Source organism: Brassica oleracea, chromosome C3 (genome assembly GCF_000695525.1).
Source record: "Brassica oleracea var. oleracea cultivar TO1000 chromosome C3, BOL, whole genome shotgun sequence".
Classification (NCBI taxonomy): domain Eukaryota; kingdom Viridiplantae; phylum Streptophyta; class Magnoliopsida; order Brassicales; family Brassicaceae; genus Brassica; species Brassica oleracea.
Genome location: NC_027750.1, coordinates 16,284,599 through 16,307,378, shown reverse-complemented (window position 1 = coordinate 16,307,378; position 22,780 = coordinate 16,284,599). Strand labels below are relative to the sequence as shown.

Here is a 22,780-nt window from a genome sequence, read left to right as displayed (position 1 = left end):
AATATATATGTATACTAACAACCACTTCTTAACAGCTCGCACGTTCCTTAACGCTATTTCAGGAACGCATTTTTTACTTTGACAGTGAACGCACTGCTGGCAATTAGACGTGAATGCACAGCTCGCACGTTCCTTAATTGTGTGGAATACCGCCAGGAATGGATTCATATGACGGCTCAAAGTGATGCAATTAGACGTGAATACTCATAACGCAAGTAGATTTTTCAACTGTAATATTGTCTATTTAATGTTTCTCATAGTTTTTTACGTAAGCATCGGACTCCAACCCGTCTAAAAATTTATAATGTCTAAATGGTGTTTAATTTCAAAACCAAAAAACCGATATACAAAAATGGATTCGTTCTTGAATGGATAGTTGGATGTCCATGTCTAATTGATTTTGTAAACAAATAAAAATTCTTTGTTAACTGGTTTGAAATGTTGTCACGAATAAAGCAATTTTGTTTAAATTTATGAAATTATTATGGTTAATACGTAAAATAAATGATGTCGAACTATTATAATAAATACAATTAATAAAATAGTTTGGAAAAGTAAAAAAAAAAAAAGATGTATATAAACACTTTAAAATAAGTAAGTTATAATCAATTGAAAATGCAATAAATAAAGTGGTTATAATTAATTAAAATGAATAAAAAATTGTAATAAAATCATTTAAAATAGTTAAATACTGCAATTTTTAATGGAATAGATACAAAAAAAACTATGCGTAGACTAAGGGAAGAGATTAATATGCTTACGGAAAGACTTCGTGAGTACGGCAGGGAGAACTATGGAAATAAAAATAATTTGTGTTATTAGTCGTTATAATAATTAGGTAAAAGATGGATTCATTGGTCTATTCATATAATTTTTTGGTAACCAAAATAAATCTGACCCTGGGAAAATGAGAACCACATAAAGTCGAAAGGAGTTATGGAAAGACTTGGGAGCAAGGCTAATCATCTTAGTTATATGGGTCCATTCGTTGGTAAGCAGAAATATTAAAATAAATATGACTCGGGAAAAAGAGAACCACATAAAGGGAAAAGTAGATATGGAAAGACTTGAGGAACAAGGCTATTCATCTTATATTAAATGGAGTCATTACCAAAGTTTCAACTAGAGATTTTGCATTACCAGGAAAAAAAAAAACACACTATGAGTTCTCTGCTTCTCAGCCGTCTCTCTAGGCTCTGTCTGAGGAAACCACCTACGCTAGGAGTTGTAAGCCACTCTCTCTTGTCTTTTCAATTTGTTATTTAATACTTTGTTTTTATCTGATGTTGGATTTTACTCTGCAGAAATACCTATGCGGCGCTCGATTCCTGTCAGAAACCTCTATTTGCCGCATCGTACGCGCTGATCATTGTCAGTATAGTTCGAGGGATGAGAGTGTCGGCAAACTTGTGATTCACAATGTTAATGATTCGGACTTTAAGGATGACGAGGTTTTGGAAAAGATGGTGCCCATGGAGTTGATGACAGGATCAGGAACGATAGGAGCATCCCATGGCTGGGTAGCTACTTTGAAAGAGAGCATAGTGTGTCTTCAAGACGATCTAAACCCGAGAGCGTCTAATTCAGATCCGAAGCGAATCTCTCTGCCTCGTCCCCAAACGCTGCCTCATTGCCAAACCCAACTGGTAACCAACGTGGCAATGTCCTCCTCTTCTCCTGAGGACGATGACTGCATTGTGGCCGTCAAGTTCGTTGGACCTCAACTCAGCCTGTGTAGGCCTGCTGAAAAGAATAAAAAGTGGGTCAACATCAGAATCGAAGACCCGGGCTTCTTCAACTCACGAGTCATGTACTCAAAGAGAGATAAGATGTTCTCCATGCTGGATTGTGTAGGCACACACATAGGATACTGGGATCTTGAAAAACACAGATGGCGTAACTTGGGGAGTTTTTCCTACTACTATGAAGAGTTTGTGCAGTCGCAGTTGCAGCAGCTGTCTCAGTGTTACAGGACCGAACACTTGGTGGAGGCACCCACAGGTGAAACTTTTATTGTTAAGTGGTACTCAGATCTCCTCCTGTGGGGGAGCGAGCGCAATTTTGGGAATCCGCGTTGGCAGCGTTTCATGGTGTTCAAGATACAATATGATCAAATTTGCACCGCCGTTTCCACTAAGGACATTGGAGATCTCTGTATTTTTCTCTCCACCAAAGGCGAACCTTTCTCTGTTAAGGCTAGCTTGTATGGCCTTAACCCAAACTACATCTATTACGTGGGCCACTTTAACTTCGGAAAAGTCAATATCCGCGATAATGTCTGGGTTGGTGGACATGGCTTTTCCCCTGCCCCTTACTTCATTCCACCTCAATCCTCTTAATTGTGTCTCTTTATTTTTCGCATTTGGATTACAATTGAAACTCACTCGCACTTCTATTGTATAGTCTGACTTTACTTTTAAATGTTATGTGGAGTTTGAGCATCACAATGATACAACAACTCTTCCTATTTTGATTGAGATTGTTGTTAGTTAATTAATTAATTCTGGTGAGATGCGCAATATCAACATACTTGTTGCATATGCCACTCCGGCTAGAAAGTGTTTATTAACAAGATCTCCCAGTGTGTTTTAAAAGTGTTTTAAAAAAGAAACAAGATCTCCCTTCCTTGCAAAGAAACTGAATTAGATACTAAATACTTTTTTATGTTGGTTTTGATGGCTTCAGTGCCTATGCTGAACTTTAACAAAATGTCGTGGACCATTTTCAGGTAGATTATCGAGACGTCCGTTAGAGACCAAATTTTGGACACGATGAAATTTTCACCATAAACAATTTAAAATAGTGTATTCTTTTGTTAAAATCAGAATTGCTTTAAATGAGAAATAAAAGTTCAGAATGACTAAAATAAAAAGCTTGTAAAAGTTTTAGATTTAGCTAAGTAATAAAAATTAGCAAATGTTTCATTTTGAATATCGTGGGTTAGAATTTGAAATTAAATTTGTTAATTGGAAATTTTGTCAATTTAACATATTGGATTATTCTTATTCATAACAATTTTTATATGTTTATTCAAATAAAATTATAAATCCAATCAAAATACACTAATGGTTGTTGACTTGGTCAAAATCACAATTTTACTTTGCAAACTAATATACGAGTATCATGGAAATCGATACCATTATTACAATAGATATGTACGTTAATTGACTCCTTTGCATGTGTATTTTTTTCCAAGTTAAAAGAAGAGCACTTGTGTAACTTTCAAAACATAGATAAAATAAGCATTCATATTTCTTTTAAGTTTGAGAGTGCACACAGATTTTTGGTTCGATAGATTTTATTTTTGGTGTTGGAAGATAAAAACACGTAGTTATATCATGGGATTTTGAACGCTACAAAACCGTCGAACTTTGGAGCGTTTAAAGATTTAAGGAAAAATATTTGTCATCTCGACTTTCCAATTCTTCTTTATTTGTTTGTTTCAGTACTGTAATCTTAAGTTATATTCTTATAATTTTTATAAATATCAGTTGTCTTATTTTTTACAATGTAACACTAACAATACTGATTATTGTTAAAAGTTGTTTATTTTTAAGAACAGGTCAATCAGTAGTTTCGAGAAGAATATGGATCCTTGCTTCCTCCAACCAGATTTTTGGGTTTTTTTTTAAATATATCTAAAATTTCAAGTCAACCCCAAAATCAACCTATGTATTTTTGAAATTTTCATTTGCCCTATTCACTATAGAAGTTTGAGTTATTCACGAAAATGTCATTTTTATTTTTTTGGAAATGATTGTTTTACTTAATCATCATCATTTTCCTCATTAATTTACAACATGGATAATCCTTTAGTTCTTCGTAGGATTCTTTTTTGAAAATGAATTGTTAGGCTTGATAGGATTGTTAGGGTAATCCATTATTAGTTCTTCATCTAATTTTTCATTAACGCTAGCTTCTCGACTAATCTCCTTGAATTTAGATCTTAGGATAAATTTGAGCCATGAAAGTGTAATCGATTTCCAGAACTGAACTTAGATGAGCTAAATGTTTATTCGCCAGTAAATAAATAAATATATAAGGTGTTAGATTCAAGGATTTAACAGACAAGAGTTTCAAAACTCAAATCAAGGATGCTAAAGTTTTTATAGGTTAAATTCCAGAACTCGATTTTTATAGTAAGTTATCCAGCTCTCGCACGCAAAAGAGATATTCAAATGTCTAAATTCTATGTTCCAGCTCTCGCATGCAAACAAGAAATAGTGTAGATCGATACTTCTTTAGATAAGAATTAATGCTCAGATCGATAATGGTCAACTAAATCTTAGACCAACTCTCGTATGCGCCTAGGTATCTAATCCAACAGGGTTCGGATTCTGTTAATCAACTAATTCTTGTGCCTCCCAATTGTCCTATGATTCTAGGTTCAAATAATCAGTCACACTCTCGTGCTATTCCAACTACATTAGATCCTAATATTTACAAGCTACCCTGATGTAGAAACCTATGAATAACCCTAGAAATCCTATGACTGTCAGTTTGAAATTAAGAACATGAAATCTATAAATATAACAAGATGATTACTCAGACATCAAAGTAATAACACAAATCATAGTATGAATAAATAATAGATAGAGAAATCAATAATAAAACAAAAAGAGTTTGAATCAATCTTTGAAGGAGAATTGATCTTCTCTACGACCCTAAGAGAAACCCTTAAAATAAAAGAAAACCTAAAAGAATAAATGCATAGTCTAAACAATGGCTTAGAAAACATATATATTGGGTTTTGAGTTGGCCAGAGGTCTTCTGTAAATAAGGGAAATTGTAGGGCAAAGTTGCCATTCTTGAAACTTCATTGAAATACGTCGGTTTACTGATTTGGAGGAGTAACGATCGTCACCCAAGCTGGTGTTGTTCGACACTCCTTGGATATTTTGAATTCTCGACAGCTTCATGTCTGTCGCATCTGCGCAGCTCTGTACCTCAAATAGCTTCAGAATTCTCAAAGTTCTCCAAAATATACCTGAACCTTGAAAGACTCTAAAACATCCTCTAAAACACATATAATAGACTAAATAATACATATACTATGACTAAAAGTGGCAAAAGCCATGGTAGATCATTTGTCCATCCATGTAATACTTTTGTATTCATGCCTCCTACTTGCAACCACGAGTTCTTAGTTTTATGTTTCCAAAAGTGTTTTTCCTCATGATATGCCTTCTCCAGCTCACATTTAAGCTCACTTTTCTGCAGATTTGGTTGTACTTTCATCTTTTCTCTGTCTAACTAATTGTGCAGCTTATCAATGAGCTTCTTGGTGTTTCTCTTGGAGTTCCTCCCCATTTTGATAGTGCCGTTCTGCAAGAGGCAAGATGGTTCATAGTAGGCTCAGTTGTTGCACTGTTCTCGGGATTGCAACCTCTTTTGATGAGTGCAACAGCTTCTGGATCCCCACTCCACCATTTGTCGAACACAAAACTTCCTCTTCTGTTTTGTTTCGATGCTGCCACTGTCAACATAATGGGCCTGTGATCTGATCAAAGACGCTCCAGATATTTTCCATGTGATCTCGGAAATAAGCGGAACCATTCAGCATTACCGAAAGCTCTGTCAAACCAGCATTGAATCCATACATTCTCTTTGATCCCATTCGATATAACTTCCCTAACTCCTTCTCAAGAAAGTTTATTACCTGAGCTTGGTACTTCCTTTAGTCTACACACTCTTGCAAAGGACCGAAATGGATCGAAAGAGGCTTCATGTCTACTTGGACCACCAATCTTTTCAGAGTTATTCATGATCTCATTAAATTCACCAACTAGACACCATCCATCGTTCCTATCCAAGCCAAACGACTAGAGCTGTTCCCAGACCTTATTACGTCTATATCTCACAGGATTACCGTACACAAAGGACATCTAATATGTCAACGATCATGTTTTAATTCCTGCATCAATAATTCTCCCACTTGAATGAAAAATTTCTAGCTCATGAGTATCCCGCGAAAACAAAGCTAGCCCACCACTGAGACCCACTGGATTTACCAAATGAAAGTGGTTGTAACCCAACGATCTCTTAAGGCTTCCAACATAATCATTAGAGTTTTTAGTCTTTAGGAGAAAAAAAATCCGGGAGATGTACACGCACCATCTCCTCTACCCTTCGAACTGTTAGGTTGCTCCTATATCTCCGAGAGTTCCAACTGAGCGTTGTCATTGAGGATTGGATGGTTTGTGGTGACCCATCCCTTCAGCCTGTTTTTATATCTTTAAGAAAACCTTACCATCTTCCTGAATCGTCCTATTCGAAGTCCCTTCTCTCTCCCCATCTTCAGACATCTCCTGCTTTGAGACCTGTCTATTTATGTGACCCGAATGCATCTGATTTCTTCTAGTCGAGGAAGTTTTTTTCTTATGGTCTGTCGCTCTTTTCCCACTAATCCATGAAGATGATGTTGCTGTGCAACCTACTGCAAACCCATCAGTACATACATTCCTTAGGTTATCACCTGAACCCTCAGGGTAGACATCGAGCTAAAATGTCAGATTATGTTGGACCTGACTCAAATCGCTTGGTGCTAAAGTAGTGTACAAAACCAATTCTTTCCCATACTCCTATTGTCAACTAACAGACGTTGATCTGGGATTGTAAAGGAGGAATTTGAGTTCTCAACCCTGATTTATTGGATTCTCTCTTCTGTTGCATTCCTTGTATCGGAAGCTAAACACTCTGCCCACTTATGAGTCAGGATGCTTGGAGATCACTAGTGAATCTTGTAATCGTAGGTACGTAAGAACTTTGAGCCACTGTGTTCCTGGATAAATCCTTAAGAGCCTCTTTCATTCGAAATTACCTGATCCTTCTTTCCTCAGGATTGGTACAGTTCATGTACAACTTCATTTGCTCCCATACTTCTGAGCAACCACATTTGGTCTAGGCTCAAAACGTGGAGGTACTGATGGTTGGAGAATTGGCATCAACGTTTAACCATGTCCGAGTGGTGTTGTTTATGAAGGACTGGTGTTAACCCATTTCCATTCCTCCTCTCTGCCACACCATTTCCCTAGTTTTTGTGGCCTTTGAGAATGGAACATCGTTGCCTCTCATGCGAGAAGCATAGGCAGTGGAAGCATTTTTTCCATATTCTCTTATATTCCACATCAACATTAGCATTACCACTTTTTGGAAGATTCACCTTTTTGTATCTTTAACCAGTTGATGGATGTCCAATATGAGTAGCTCTAACATATTCTTTCAACATATGCTGATCTGGGTCATATCGAATCTTCTTGGTGTATCCCCCTCCATCTGATACTGCTTTAATAGTTTTGAGAATATAGTTGTTCACCAGTATTTTGTGAATCTGAATTCACACTGGTGGGGTGAGAGGGGAATTCCTGCCACCTTTCAATCACCATTACCCAATCAACGAAATTCCAAAAAAAAAAAAAAAAAAAAAAAAGAAATTCCAAAAATGATGTTTCAGCACAGTTTGGAGATTCCAACTCACATATGAATTGGAAGCTTTTTCGTTAGTGTTATACCTCTGAGCCGCCCGTAGATCTTCCAAATTCGACGCATAGTTTTCAACATCCTACTCATATTTTGACATTTTGGATTCAGTAAACGCCCAATAAGATTTATTGCACACTGCGCTTAAATCATCCTAGCCGGGAACAGGGCCGGCTCAATGTTGTCATGAGTCCTGGGCAAAAAAAAAAAAATTTAATTTCCAAATTTTTATTTAAAAAAAAAATCTGATAGATATTTTTTTTAAAATACCAGTAGTATTTTTGAAAATAAATCTGTGAAAAGAAAAAAAATACTTTCATATAAAAAAACTTTTGGACCCCTTTTCTTATTTTTAATATAAAAATATATGTATTTTTTTTTTAAATTGGATCTCTATCTATTAAGAAATAGGAAGACAACGGATTGGGCCCGGGATGGTCGCACCGCTTGTCCCCCTATCTAAGCCGCCCCTGGTCGGGAAGATTAACCAGTACATCCTCCTCCGATGTCATTGCTCCCATCACCTACGCTAGATTATTATCCATGAGTAAGAGAAACATCAATATTTCAGAGTGAAAATTATTTTGCTATTTGATGAGATGTTGAAAAAAAATAGTTTCTTTGGTGGGTTCCACAAGAACCCTAGATAAACATTAAGAGTTGATGAAGATTTTATGGAAAAACAGAAATTTTCTGATTTTCTCGATATTTCCTGAAACAAAATTTGGAAAATTTTCTAACTAATCGATTGTGCGGCAAGGCAATAATCCTTCTGGAGAGATACTCCATTCTGACTGGCTATCAAAAAAGTCTACATTCTTGGGAGAATATTGTGAAACAAGAGAGAATTTCAAGAGACTCATTTTGATCTCACACTTCTTGATCTTTATATGTCTTACCAGATTTTCAACTCGTGTTTGTATTAATAATTAGTATCATTTTATACTAATTTTAAGATAATAAAGTATAACTGGTTTATATGCATTTTATATGAAGTTTTATTCAAAGTATGCTTTATTTTTTTTTTTATTTATACTTTTTTAAAAGAGTGTATTGGCCCAATATATTTTAGTGGACTCGAAATTGGAAAACTACCCTAAAGCCTGAAAACCCCAAAAACATTGTAGCCCATTCTGTGTGTCATTACGGAAATACCCCTACCCACGGGGAAGTACGATTGCGTCGTGGAGAGAGTTAGATTTGGTATGATCTTTCCAGTACAATCTTAGGGTTGCGGATAGATATGGGGTCTCCAGCTATTTTCTTTTCCTTCCACTCGTTGTGCTACAGCAATTTGTAAGGTACACTATGAAATTTGGAGGAAATCTGGAAAATATCTATGTGTAGCAGAGAATGGCGGGATTTAGAGGTTAACAAAAACAGTGTATGGTTTCGGATTCTCTATTTAATGGAGTCCTCCACATCGATAAATGGCAACTTGTTTTATAGAGAGAGAACGGAGACTGTTAAAGCGAGAGTGTGGCATAAAGTAATCTCCTTTTACAGTAGTCGTTATCCTTCCAATTTAGGTATGTTCTTATCTTTTGTCTTCTACCATTAAAGATGATTTCAGACTTTTTGAGTAGACGTTATCTTCCAGATTTAGGTTTATTCATTTTATTGTCTTTACCCATTAAAGCTGATTTCAGACATTTTGAATATTCGTTATAGTTCAGATGTTGTTTTGTTCTTTTTTGTCTTCTACCATTAAAGTGATTTTTTGTACAGATGAAACTTGTTGCTTCAATGTCACCAATATGTCATGTTGTTTTTTTTTTTTTAAGATCATAGTGTTTACGTCTAACATAAAAATGTGCTTGATATTAATTTTGTTGTCTGCGGAATCCTATGAAATTAACAACACTAGTGACTTGTTTGTACCAAAAAATGCAGATAAGTCGTTCGTAATGGGCCAGTTAGTTAAACTGGTTGTTGGTGTGTGGGAACAAGTTGGAATTCGTGGTTGGCTGTTCCTGGAAGATCCGACGGAGCGAAGATACGACGTCATGGTTCACGAGAACCAGACTTACGCATCTCTGATGGATCTTGTGCGAACACGATACAGTGTAGGAACAGACACCGCAGTCTGCCTGGCTTTTGAGTTTCCGGAGTGGATGAGGATTCCCGCAGATGTGGTCTGGCCACCGGTGGATGTCAGGGGGGATGGAGATGTGGATCTATTCATGTCCATGAGACTTGAAATCCAAGATTGAAGCTAATGGTGACAATAGGCAACAATGTAGTTGCTTGTTATCTTTTCCAGAGGAGGGATAACTATACAATTATCGGGAGTTCAAGTGGAAACTTAGCTGTTAATGTGAACCTCTTTCGTGGTATCTCTGATGTTAGTCGTCTACCACTGAGAGGTGCGAATGATAATCCTGGTGGTTTAACGGATGGTGCTGCTTATTGGGAAAATATTCTTGGGCAGGGGGAAGTGACAACTGGTCAGCAGTTCCTCCTAGGCGTGTGCACAGATGATGATGATACCACAGAACTGAGAAACCCACGGCTAACCCAAGGGAAATCTCCATTTGCTGATGCGCTGGAGACAAGCGAGGGAACAGAATCATCAACAGACTCCTCAGCTGCCCCACTGAATGCATTCCCCCAGATCGCTGGTTCTGTAGTGATAAGATTGAAGGAGGGCATTCATCAGCCTGTTGCCAATCCGAGTTTGGCCCTGACAATAGGTATGCTATAAGGAAAACAATAGCTACTACGTCTATATGTTAGCAGTTGTGTTATATAGGTTAACCCGTATGTTATTAAAATTTCTGCTACCTTGTCAATTGGAACGCAAAAAAGCCCTCCGTCTATACTTGATTACATTACCAAGGGTAAAGGAAAAGTGTCGGAGGTGGGTGTTGTTGATAGGACACAAGTGAGTGCTTCCGGTGGTTCGCTCTCTCCTAATAGGAACCCAAACTTTGCAGATCCATTACCCTATGATGACTCCGCTGATGAAGGTGAGTGTACATACACCATTTTATTTGTGTAATTATTTGGACCCCAACAACTTGTCAGTAATCTATGTTCTTCCATCGTTTGGAACCGATACCGATGACGAAGGAAATCAACATTTGTTTGTCGGGCAAGTCTTCATGGATCGAACTGCTTTCAGGACACACATGTCGCTGTATGCTTTGGCAAAAAAGTTCCACTTTGTCTGTCGTCGATCAGAACCTGGGAAAATGGTGCTAGCGTGTAAGGGCACCAACTGCAAGTGGAGAGTGTACGCAAGTAAGCTGGCCGGGTGTCCAACGTTCCAGATTAAGCGTGTTGATGAGGAGCATAACTGTACTGTAGACGAGCGAGGTGACTTCAAGAGGCATGCGACATCTAATCTGATTGGTGAGATGGTCCGGAACAAGTATGCTGGTGTTGGCGCTGGTCCTAAGCCAGGAACCCTTAGGGAGTTCATGCGCACTGATCACCATGTTCCCGTAACATACTGGAAGGCTTGGAAATCTAGGGAAGTTGCAATTGAGAAAGGTTTGGGTAACACTAAGGACGCCTACAAGATGCTTCCTTCTTATCTGGAGCAGTTGGCTCTCGCTAACCCTGGTTCTGTGGTGGCTATAGAAACAACACGTGATGCTGGAGACGTCCAACGTTTCAAATATGTCTTCATCTCGCTTGCTGCTTCTGTTAAGGGTTATATGTACATGAGAAAGGTGATTGTGGTAGACGGCACCCACCTTAAAGGGAAGTATGATGGCTGCTTACTCACTGCTAGTGCGCAAGACGGAAATTATCAAATTTTCCCTATTGCCTTTGCTGTGGTTGATGGAGAAAACGACAGCTCCTAGACTTGGTTCTTCCAAAAGCTTTTGGATGTCGTGGAGGATGGGTATCATCTGGTCTTCGTCTCCGACAGGCACAAGTCCATCTACGCTGCTCTTCTGAAGGTACGATCATGTCAATTTCTTGGACTTTAATAATGTGCTTAGCTGATAACTAAAATATTAGAGCTTAAGTTATATGATAGACTAAGCGAATCATGATGTATTGCTAAGTGCAGATGTACCCTCGAGCCAAGAATTGTGCTTGTCTTCTCCATCTGCAGCGCAACATCGTCACTATGTTCAAGAAGAAACACCTAGCTTACATGGTCTCGAAGGCAGCTAGGGTCTACCGTGTCTCTGATTTCTACAGACACTTCAATGAGATAAAGATGGTCGACATTAATTGTGCTGATTATCTAGTCAGGGCTGGTTTCAAACATTGGACTCGGTCCCACTGTCATGGCTTGCGTTACAATATAATGACCAGTAACGTAGCCGAGTCACTCAATGCCGCTTTGGCGGAAGCAAGGGGATATCCAATAGTTGCGCTTCTTGATTACATTAGGTCTATGCTGATGAGGTGGTTCTCAGGAAGACGTGAGGCATCAGCTGGGTGCGGCGGTGTTGTGACGCCAAAGGTAGAAGAACTGATATCCAAGAATTTCAGTGTTTCGACAGGGTTGCTTGTCCGTCACATCAATGGGGGTGAGTTTGAAGTTCGTGGCATGGACGGACACCCTTTCATGGTTGACCTTGATAAGAAGGTTTGTAGCTGCCTAGAGTTTGATATGCTCTTGATCCCATGTGAGCATGCTGTCGCTGCTGCGATGCACTCAAAGCGCAGGATAGATGCTCTCGTCAGTGAGAAGTTCACGCGCAACACTCGGGCAGCTGCTTACTCCATGAGCATCAGCCCCACCGGAGATTATATGACTCCAGCTGCTGAGGCCGACACTCTTGGTGCGCTGATACTTGCACCGCCAAATACAAGACGTCCACCAGGGAGGCCTAAGAAGACAAGGATCTTCTCGCGTGGTGAATTTAAAGTAAGGGCGTTAACAATTTTTTGTATATTTACATTCTAGTTTAACAGTTAATTTGTTTATTGGTCCTTATTACTATATCTTGATACACTAGTTTGTTTACACAGAGTGGTCTCCGTGGGCGTCGCCCAAGAACTTGTAGGAGGTGCGGTGGAACGGATCACAACCGTGCCACCTGTAAAAGGCCAATATGAGAAGGTGTATGGTTAGGTTATTTGGGGGCCAATGGAATGAAGTCTTTTGGTAAAGGTCTGATGTGGGGCGACCGATTTTCTTTGTTTAATATCTAGTGTTCCCCATGAGACTCCCAAATCGGCAGTACTGTGTAATATGTAGTTTGGGATCTCGAATAATGTATGGCCCCTTTGTGAAATCAAAAAACTATGTTATATATATGCTGCCTAATTAGAGTTTCAGATAGGAGGATGACATCAAATACTGAAAAAATAACATCAACTTTATTTCTAAAACTTATCATAAGTTAGAACTTTACAAGAAGTCGATATCTTGAACCTGACATAATGGATGATGATATTTAGTTCAGTATTGAAATATGATCTTATCAATCAGGTTAGTGTTAGCTACTTGTTAGTGTAAACTTGTAATTCATCTTTTTTATTTGTTGTATAACTTGTTTTACTTCTACCATAGAGGCAATGAGAACGTTATGTGTGTTGAAAGTGAAGATTTTTTCCTTTCTTCCTTGGAGGAAATGAGTCTCAAACTTTGGAGATGTTGCGTATACTAAGATTGTTAGCGTGTGCGTTAATCGTTAGTAGATAAGGGTTTATAATTATTTTGGGGAGATGGAGATGCAATGTGTTTTGAAAGTGAAGATGTTTTCTATCTTGACATCTATTCTTCCCTCCTTAGTCATGAAAATAAACTTTAGAAATGTTAGTTTATAGTATATAAATAAACTTTTGTTATCGTATATTAAGATTGTTAGTGACTATAGTAAATGTTATTCTGTAAAGATTTAGTGTTTATTAGAAGAAATGAGACCCACCTGTGTTTTTAGAGCCTGGTGCGTATGTATCATAAAATATTGTTGGCACGAAACAACTCTAAAACTGTGGTGGTTTAAACTAATAAACTAGAGATGGTTATTAATCATTACTCTATGCATCTTTAGATGCATATTAAGATGGTTAACGTCCAAACAAAGAGGATTCTACGTAAAACGTTGAGTGTTGCGTAAAGTATGTAACCTACAATACAGCATTAAAATATGCATTCACTAGTGTTGGGGTGTAATAATATGATTAACACGTATTATAAGGAAAAAGAAATTAAAATCTTGCCCCGAGATTTAGGTTATTCGATAACAAAAAGAGTATGCGTTAACTCTGAACATTGGTGTATCAGGAAATCCTTAGACGAAATTGGTGTTAGTTTAGGATTTTATGTAATTTTCTCAATGCTTATAAGGCCTCTAAGAAATGCGAGAAGGAGATAATATAAATATTACATTCGTATATGCACTAGTTAGTTGCGAATAATCATGATGAAAATAGAAATATTCTTTTTTGATGTCCGGAAAGGTTGCGTACACGTAAATGGAACAAGCAAACTTGATTCAAAATGCAAAGGGGTCAGATTAAAGAGTTTTATAAAAGCATAAAACTACAAAGATAGATCTACGTTAGGGGATAATGAACTCCCCACAACGCTTCAAACTGGGGCTATGTCACGGAGTACAAGCACAGCCAGGTGCGTAGCTGCGGGTGGAAGAGAAAATGGAGTAACTTCCGCGCATCCCTCGATATCATTTGCAGCATGGCCCTGAATGACCAGGACCGTAACAACTCCAGATTCCGGTTGATTGGGGTGCTGTGGGATGCCCTTGGCCCTGAAGAAACCAAAAGGCTTGGTAGCATTGTGGTAAGGGGCGCCTCTGACAGAGTGGATGATATGAGGAATGACTACGGTGATTGGGTTGATGTCCTTCTTGATCTGGTTGTCGGTGCTCAAGATAGAGTTGCAGTCAAGTATCTGGACAGAAGATGAGGGAATGTCAATACATACTCCCATCCAGTGTTGTTTGTCGATGCAGAATGGAAAGTAGATGCGGTCATATGTATCGTCCGGATCCGGGCCTGCTTTGAAGTACTGGAGAGTAGCGTCATCGTACTTAATCCTGCAACGGTCTTTAACGGCGGTTTTGGTAAGCCTGGCATGTTGACTGATGATAGATACGGGGAAGCTGGTATCATAGACCGCAACCTTGGGTTTGGATGAGTGTGTTCCCTTTCTGGAACGGTCTTGTGCAATGTAGTATGTTAGCACATCCATGACCTGTAAACATCAAACATTGAATTAGAGACTAAATGTATTGGTAACTTTCACTACAATTAGTTAGTCGATAGTACCTTTGCTGGGAGCTACACGTTCCTGTTAACAATTACATCTAGTTCTTCTATTGTTAATGACATCCCATTGGCAAGCGTGAAACACCTGAAGTTGTAGAAAGAGTTAGTGTTTTGTTGATTTAATTCAGCCTTAAAATGAAACATCAAAGGTTCATTCAGTGTTTTACAACTTACTGGTTATCCGCAACTCTTTCCCTCATAGATAAGTATATTTCATCAACGTTTCGGTCGTTTATCGACATGTTTTCCTCAACCCTGAATGCTTTTATCTTGGCATCACACTGATAGAGATTGAAAATGGGTGGTAGCATCCTGGTTCTTTTGCTCCTCCGAGTCTCGCCAATTTCATCATTTGTTACCAGCGCCGGTATATCGGGCACCGATTGGTCAATGCCTCCAACATTCTCCTGCGATAGTCCCAGTGAGAATGACGGTAATTCGATCAGAGATAAAAGGAATTCGATCTGGGAAAATGGTAACTTTATGTACTCAGCTTCGAAGCTAAATATAATTAGCAACTACGTAAATTTTTATGATCTAATTTGGGTGTGAGCATACCTCAGTGTCAGCTAGTGCCTCTTCTTCATCGACTGTAGGCAGTTGAGAAATGTGGGATGTGTGCTCGTCAGATACTATGGGGGTGCCTTTAAATCCTTCCACTTCCGTAAAAACAACATGTTCCACGCTTTCGTGAACTGTAGCTGCGCCCAAAGGGAGGTGTGACTATTCTCTGTTGCCGTTAACTGTAAGAGGGTAGGACCTATTAATTATATTAATGACTATATATAAAGTGTAGCAGTTGTAGTAAACCACCATATACTTACATCATATGGGTTTGCGAACTCTTGAACATCATTGATCACCTTGTTAATTACCTCGTCCGCTTGTGATTGGCTATCGTTGTACTCAGCGTGTGGCAATGGCTCTTTCCTTGTTAATGGCGACCCCGCCACACCTAATTGATTTCCATGATCCTCAGGTGATAGCACCGGTCCAGCAGAATTGGCAGCGTCAACATTTTCTCCACCGCTCTGTCCTCTCCCACTAGTGTCTTCCTCGCGCACTGAGGTAGGCATTTGTTTTCCAAGAAAACCAATGATGCTCCAAATCACTTCACCCTCCATCTTCTCACGTTGAGCTATAATAACTTTGGCAAGACTCTGCTCGATTTTTGCATCTTTAATTGATAAAGCATCCGCAATCTTCTTGTTAATTAAGCCTGCAACAAGGTTTGCAATGCGGCTGGAAGAACCAATGTCAACTGCATCCGTAGCGAGAACATCGGGTTGACTCTCTGGTTCCTTTTTATCTTTACCCTCTTTTTCTTTTTGTTTCTTTTCAGCCCTCATACGAGAAAGATCGACGCCGGTTAAGCCCCCAACAAACATTGCCTTATTGAAAACTACTTTGCCATTTTGAATTAGGCGGACAAGGTTATCGACAGTCTCATCGTCGATCTCGTCATCCCACTCCAACTGATTACGTGAGTGTGTAGTGTCCTCAATCATGGATATGACCTCCGTCTGAAATGCATAGAAAATAAATAAGCAGCTGATCATTTTAGTGGTATGTGTCAATGGTGACGCTGATACTACCTACTAGTACATATGTATAACCTTAGTAGCCACTTAATATGTTGACTTATAACAAACCATGTGATCGTTAAGTGTCTTTAGTTACTGTAACCCCTAGTAGTGCATTCGCAGATAGAATGATGTAGGGGATTAGAGCAGGTTAGCAGCCAATAATATTAATACCAATTACTTGTCGCTAAGTTGTATTAATAAACTTAGCATCTAACTTTTCTCTTGTCTAGTACTACAGCTATTTATCACGTATCAATCTTAGCAACAGTCATGTATCGGTGGATGGTCTAAGTTTTTAAAAGCAATCTAACCTTTGTCTCCTCATCTAGGTCTCTGACGTGAGTTGGGTTGACATAGTATCGGACCGTCTTGGGCTGTGGCGCGGGGGCCTCTGTATCCTCTTCTAATTCAACTTCAATGTCGTTACATCCCGAGTCAGATTCACTGTCAGACTCAATCACAACAGCAGGTTCCGCCTAATCTGAGGAACGGCAGCCATGAATACAAGTTGAATGGCATCTACGAATCCAGGCAATGCAATACTGGATTGGGAGAGTAAGAGTTCGTCTTTCTTCTTGATTCCAGTTACCAGCATCTCAAATGTTACTCTCCCCCAGGGGTAAGCAAGAAACTCACTGAAGTCACGAATCAATTCAACGTGCTCAGGGATAATACGGGGGAGGTGAGATGTCGGAAGTAGAACGCATGACGTGAATGCAAGACATGCATACTTCAGCCGCATCTCGCGGTCTTTAACCTTCTTCTTTTCAGCATTTCAATCGCCGCATCAACTGGACAGAACTTGAGAGACCCAAAGAGTTCACCCCAATATAGCTTCTCCGTGATAGGATTCTTCTTCCTTTTGATGTTCTTTTTGATAATCTTGTTGCAATTAAGCCCAGTTACATGCGCAAACTCTTGAAGAGACATCCTGATAGGTTTACCAGCGAACAAGAACCAGATCTCGTATTTTTTCTTCACCTTGAGCATACGCACAATGACGAACTGACCAAAGGTACCTGAAAACGAAGGGTTTTCTGCCTGCGATATGATCTTCCCAAAGGTTGTATTCCGCATAAACTCGACTTCATCAGGTTCCAAGGCTTCAATTATGGAATCAATTCTCTTGGGTTTGTGGTAGGTGTTCACTCTCTCTCCAGCCGGTTCTTCACAAGTGGCAAACATGCGTTCTGGAATCTGTATCTCTTCCATATCGTCTGTTGGGAACTGCGAGATTTCCGGAAGTTTTTGGAGAGAAAAATATTTTTGTGGCTACTTCAAGACTGAGAAATGATAACGGTGACTAGAAGGTGGAGACTTTACCATCGACCTATTAAATTCAAAAAAGAAGTAATTCAAGGCTCTTCAATTGCCCCCAGTGTCATTTGGGAAGATCTTAGAGTTACAATCGATGGCGTGTGATAGGTCTCGCCCTATACTAGTGTCTGACATCAATTATGCCAGCTGCATGTGCTACGTTATTAGGCGCTGTAGGGGTCTTTCGGTATATAAAAAAATGTACAGTACCATAAAAAGTGAAAGGGTAGTTCTCTAATTTCAGCGATTTCCGTGTGTATAGCGCCTAATTACTCTTTTTAAAAATTATGCTCTGTAAAAACTAATATTTAGATATCGTCTTTTTGCGTATGTAAATGTGTAAGTGTATTTACAAAAACGTGGTTATAATGTTTGCTAATATTATTTTTTAAACTGCATTGATTGTTCTATTCATATCTACTAAGAGTACCCTAATATAAATATTTTATTATCTATCTTTCTATTTAAATGACATATAATATAAACTAGCCTTTGACCCATGTCAATTTACAATATCAAATATTTATTATTGTTTAACAATATATTTTATATTTGTATATGTGTGAACTTGTTAATAGTGTATCTATGTTGATAAACAAATCCAAATGATAAATTACATTAGTTGTTTCTTATTATATCCATTAGCCAAGAACGAATCCAGATATCCGAGAAATTTAGGGTACCCGGATCCGGATCCGTCGGATCCATGGATTTATTATCCGGATCTGGACTCGTGGCTTCCGGATATCCGGATTTTGGATATCCGTCTAGATGTTATATTACCCACAAGTATCCAGATTCGGATCTGGAACCGTAAAAATAATTAAAAAAACATTTTGTTTAAAATACCAATTTTTTTAAATAATATATAAATTGAATATTTATACAAGATTTATAGATATATATATATATATATATATATATATATATATATATATGTGTATAATATTGTAAAAAATAAAATAAAATATTATAAATTAATTTATGTATAAATATTATTATATCAATAAATATTAATAAAACTAAAATTTTAATATATTTTAAAAATACGGATCTGAGTCCAGATATTTGGACTTAGAAATTAAGATATCTGGATTCGGATTTGATGGATCCAAGATTTTACTATCCAGATTCCGATCCGGACACAAATTGATATCGTCGAGAAGAATAATAGATATTGTATTTTTTTTTATATATAACCAATTAGAATGAATATTGATATACTTTTTTGAAACAGAAATTGTTTCGGAAAATAATATAGATCATACTTTTGCAAATGAAAATTTAATATTTCAATGCTAAATCATTAACATTATTTTCTATTTTCTTATAATTTCAAATATAGTTGGATAGATTATATGAGAAAACTTCAGATTAATATTTTTTTTAAACTAAGGTAGTGTTAACTAATTACATTATTCAATGTTTATAGTCTAAGCATGAGAATACATAAAAAAAAAATCAGTTTCGTTGTATATATATATATATATATATATATATATATATATATATATTTTGATTCAGTTTCATAAGAATTATATTATACATAAAAAATAATCAGTTTCGTTGAATATATATAAATATATATATATATATATATTTGATATTAAGGTAGTGTTGCCTTATTTGATGTTAAATTATATTTTGTATTGAAATAATCAGTTTTGTAAATTTAACATTGTAAATAGTAAATGATAATTATGATTTTTCATATTTTGATTGGTTGTTTATAATCCTATATGTATACTCTTAATGACTTATAGCTTCAACTTTTATATATTAAATAAAATAATGATGTAGCATATTTTGGTGTTTTAAAATAATATGTGAATATTCTCAATAATTTATAGCCTCAACTTATATATAGTATATATTATCTGTGAATATTTTCAATAGCATATAGCCTAAACTTTGAAAATCATGAGTTAAATTTATTTACTTATAATTGTTTGAAGCCTTGTATTTTTAAAAAAATAATTCTTATTTTGTATATTATTTTAGTTTTAAATTTCAAAAAACATTATATATATTAAGTGAATTTATTTATAGTGTTTTACTTTTGTTAAATTACTTTGTTTGACATGGGTTTCCATTTTATTTTTAAATGAAAATTGTTTTAGAAATATTGACGTTTTTGAAAATTAAAATTAAAATAATAATTTGTCATAATATAATTGGTTGTTTTAAATCATGTTTAGACACCTTGAGTACTTATAACCTCAATATGGTTTTATAACATCGCGTAAACTTTTATATAATATATATTTATGTTAAATTTCCAAATGTTTAGTATATTTATATGAGTCAATTCCATTTCAATTATTTATCTCGTAGTTTGCCTTTTTGATATTTAATTCCATTTTGTATTGAAATAATAAATTTTGAAAATTTTAACATTCTTAAAAATAATAAACTAAAATTATGATTTTTACATTATGATTTGTTTCTTATAATACAATGTGTACTAGATTAAGATTTTCGCCTTGTGCGGGATGAACAACTAAAATATTCATATATTTCTTTGGTAACCAAAATAAATAAAATAAATCTGACACTGGGAAAATGAGAACCACATAAAGCCGAAAGGAGTTATCGAAAGACTTGGGGAGCAAGGCTACTCATCTTAGTTATATGGGTCCATTCGTTGTTAAGCAAAAAAAAATTAAAAAATATGTCTCGGGAAAATGAGAACCACATAAAGGGAAAAGTAGATATGGAAAGACTTGAGGAACAAGGCTATTCATCTTATATTAAATGGAGTCATTACCAAAGTTTCAACTAGAGATTTTTGCATTACTAGGAAAAAAAAAAGCACACTATGAGTTCTCTGCTTCTCAGCCGTCTCTCTAGGCTCTGTCTGAGGAAACCACCTGCGCTAGGAGTTGTAAGCCACTCTCTCTTGTCTTTTTAATTTGTTATGTGATACTTTGTTTGTTCTTTATTTTTGGTTTTTTTTTTTTCTGATGCCGGATTAATCCGCAGAGACACCTCGTTGGTGCTCGTTTCTTGTCCGAAACCCCTCTATGTCACATCTACGGTGCTGAACATTGTGGAGAGAATTGGATTGAAGGGGAAATCGGTAGACTCATGATTACAGATTTTTCTGGCCCTAGCTGTTGGACTAGGGTTTTGGAAAAGACGGTGCCCATGGACATGATGGCAGAAACGGGAACGATGGGAGCATCACATGGCTGGGTACTTACTTCCAAATACGGCCCGTATCTTTCAGATGATCTCAACCCTGGAGTGTCGGAATCAGATTTTTCGGGAATCGTACTGCCTGATTTTGAAACCCTGCCTCATTGTCAAACCGAACTGGTAACAAACGTGGCCATGTCATCCTCTTCCCCTGATGACGAAGACTGCATCTTGGCCGTCAAATTCGTTGGACCTCAACTCAGCCTGTGTAGGCCTGCTGAAAAGAATAAAAAGTGGGTCAACATCAGAATCGAAGACCCGGCCTTCTTCAACTCCCGAGTCATGTATACAAAGAGAGATAAAAAGTTTGCCATGCCTGCTTATGGGGGCACACACATTGGATACTGGGATCTTGGAGAAAACTTGGAGAAACCAAAGCTGTGTAGAAAAGGCCTTTACACTCCTCAGTTGTTGCAGTCAGAATGGGAAGAATTAGATTTGTGTTGCACGGTCGAAGAGTTGGTGGAGTCACGATCGACGCAAGAAATGTTTATGATTAAGCGGTTCAGAAAGAGAAATAACAACAAGGGAGGGAGGATGGAAGAGCATCAAATCTGGGTGTTCAAGCAAGGTCTTAACAGATGTAACCCACTGCAATGGTGCTACACTAATGACATTGGAGATCTCTGCATTTTCCTCTCCAAGTCTGAACCTTTCTGTCTCAAGGCTAGCTCGCACCAGAAATGCCAAAATTCAATCTATTTCATTGATAAAAGCGAACGCGGAATATTCACTCTCGGGGGTAAGTGTAAGACAAGTAACTTCTCCAATTTCACTGCCCCTTACTTCATTCCACCTCAATCTTACCTCAATGCTAATCGTAGTAGCAATCCATCGAATTCTCCCTAAGCTTGCTCGCTTGCATATCAACCAGCTCTGCTTCATTTTTTTTATGTATTATCCATGATGCTTTGGCTACTATGGAAATGGAAATTCTAAAGTTTAGTTATGAGTGAGTAATGCAATCTCAATACATCCATGACAAGTCTTGCCTGAAATATACAGAAGTTGCACCACCACTAGCACCTCTTCTTGAAACCTGAGTACTAGCTTCAACCACAAGCAACTCCATCTTTTGAGTCTTAGCAAGTGGTCTCAATCCATCGTCTGTGATTTCCAAACACGTTGATCATTTCTACACAGTGAAAGAAACAAAACTAGTTGCAATATATGCAAGAGTAAAATAATATTAGATGAAAATAAACTATACTGAATAATGTTAACATGTTTATTTGTTTGGTAATGACAAATAGATTTACAAAGGCTTTGTGAGCCAAGTGAACGCAGGGTTGGTTAACCCCATCAGATGATGGGTGCCATCAACGTCGTGTTCACGTCGGACCTTTAGACCTTTACGGTCCGTTCTTGGATAGTATTGCTGGTTGCACCTTCGTCCGAGACACTTTCAGAGACATAACCACCAAGAACTGCACTAGACTCAGCATCACTAGCCAGTGGATCTAAGCGGGACTAGTGTCACTCTCTGGTTCAACATTTCCTCTCTCATCTTTTGGTTGATTTTCGTCAGTGAAAAATCTCTAACTAAGAAGTCTATGGTCCAGATGCATAGGTTTGAATTATTGCAATTCATTGAGTGAGCGAGCATATATGTTTTATTTTTATTCTAATACGTTAATGATATGCTTTTTTTTTAACACACGTTAATTAATGATATGCTTAAAATAAAGAAATCAAGTTTAGAAATGAATACTCTAGCCTCTTATACTGTTCTTTAATAATCAGGTGTTGTTCTCGTCTAACCGGTATGATATCATGATGAGTGACTTTTCTTCTCTCAAATAAGAGGTTCAGTCGTATTACTTAGGGATCAATCCACAAAGAGCTAAGGCAAACAATAGATCTTAATCAGTTTATAATTAAGCTAGGTAAACAGAGTAAATCAATAAACAACAGAGGTGAACAAGGCAGTTGTTCAGTTGATTGATTGATTGGTTGAGGTTGTAAACAATTACGAGAAAATAGCTAGATCTAGGTTT

The 22,780-nt window shown here is 37.3% G+C and overlaps 5 protein-coding genes across 5 annotated transcripts; 4 read left to right on the top strand and 1 right to left on the bottom strand.

Annotated features, from left to right (window-relative positions):
* Nucleotides 1-1,076: 1,076 nt before the first annotated feature.
* Nucleotides 1,077-2,469, top strand: LOC106332367. The gene is made up of 2 exons (XM_013770835.1): nt 1,077-1,227; nt 1,305-2,469. The coding sequence occupies exons 1-2, from the start codon at nt 1,099-1,101 to the stop codon at nt 2,337-2,339; spliced, it is 1,164 nt and encodes a 387-aa protein (XP_013626289.1). The 5' UTR covers nt 1,077-1,098; the 3' UTR covers nt 2,340-2,469.
* Nucleotides 2,470-8,678: 6,209 nt separating this feature from the next.
* On the top strand, nt 8,679-12,703 carry LOC106328783. Its single transcript, XM_013767292.1, has 5 exons — nt 8,679-9,008; nt 9,373-10,448; nt 10,552-11,390; nt 11,504-12,313; nt 12,418-12,703. The coding sequence occupies exons 4-5, from the start codon at nt 11,504-11,506 to the stop codon at nt 12,502-12,504; spliced, it is 897 nt and encodes a 298-aa protein (XP_013622746.1). The 5' UTR covers nt 8,679-9,008; nt 9,373-10,448; nt 10,552-11,390; the 3' UTR covers nt 12,505-12,703.
* Nucleotides 9,698-11,291, top strand: LOC106329990. The gene is made up of 3 exons (XM_013768567.1): nt 9,698-10,141; nt 10,232-10,448; nt 10,507-11,291. Exons 1-3 carry the CDS (start codon nt 9,698-9,700, stop codon nt 11,289-11,291), a joined length of 1,446 nt encoding a protein of 481 aa, XP_013624021.1.
* Nucleotides 12,704-13,850: 1,147 nt separating the features above from the next.
* On the bottom strand, nt 13,851-17,480 carry LOC106329989. Its single transcript, XM_013768566.1, has 8 exons — nt 17,026-17,480; nt 16,858-16,903; nt 16,580-16,744; nt 15,507-16,205; nt 15,241-15,425; nt 14,857-15,089; nt 14,683-14,767; nt 13,851-14,608 (listed from the first exon to the last, which is right to left on the bottom strand). Exons 1-5 carry the CDS (start codon nt 17,478-17,480, stop codon nt 15,315-15,317), a joined length of 1,476 nt encoding a protein of 491 aa, XP_013624020.1. The 3' UTR covers nt 13,851-14,608; nt 14,683-14,767; nt 14,857-15,089; nt 15,241-15,314.
* Nucleotides 17,481-20,271: 2,791 nt separating this feature from the next.
* Nucleotides 20,272-21,762, top strand: LOC106331685. Its single transcript, XM_013770087.1, has 2 exons — nt 20,272-20,469; nt 20,568-21,762. Exons 1-2 carry the CDS (start codon nt 20,404-20,406, stop codon nt 21,630-21,632), a joined length of 1,131 nt encoding a protein of 376 aa, XP_013625541.1. The 5' UTR covers nt 20,272-20,403; the 3' UTR covers nt 21,633-21,762.
* The last annotated feature ends 1,018 nt before the right edge of the window (nt 21,763-22,780 follow it).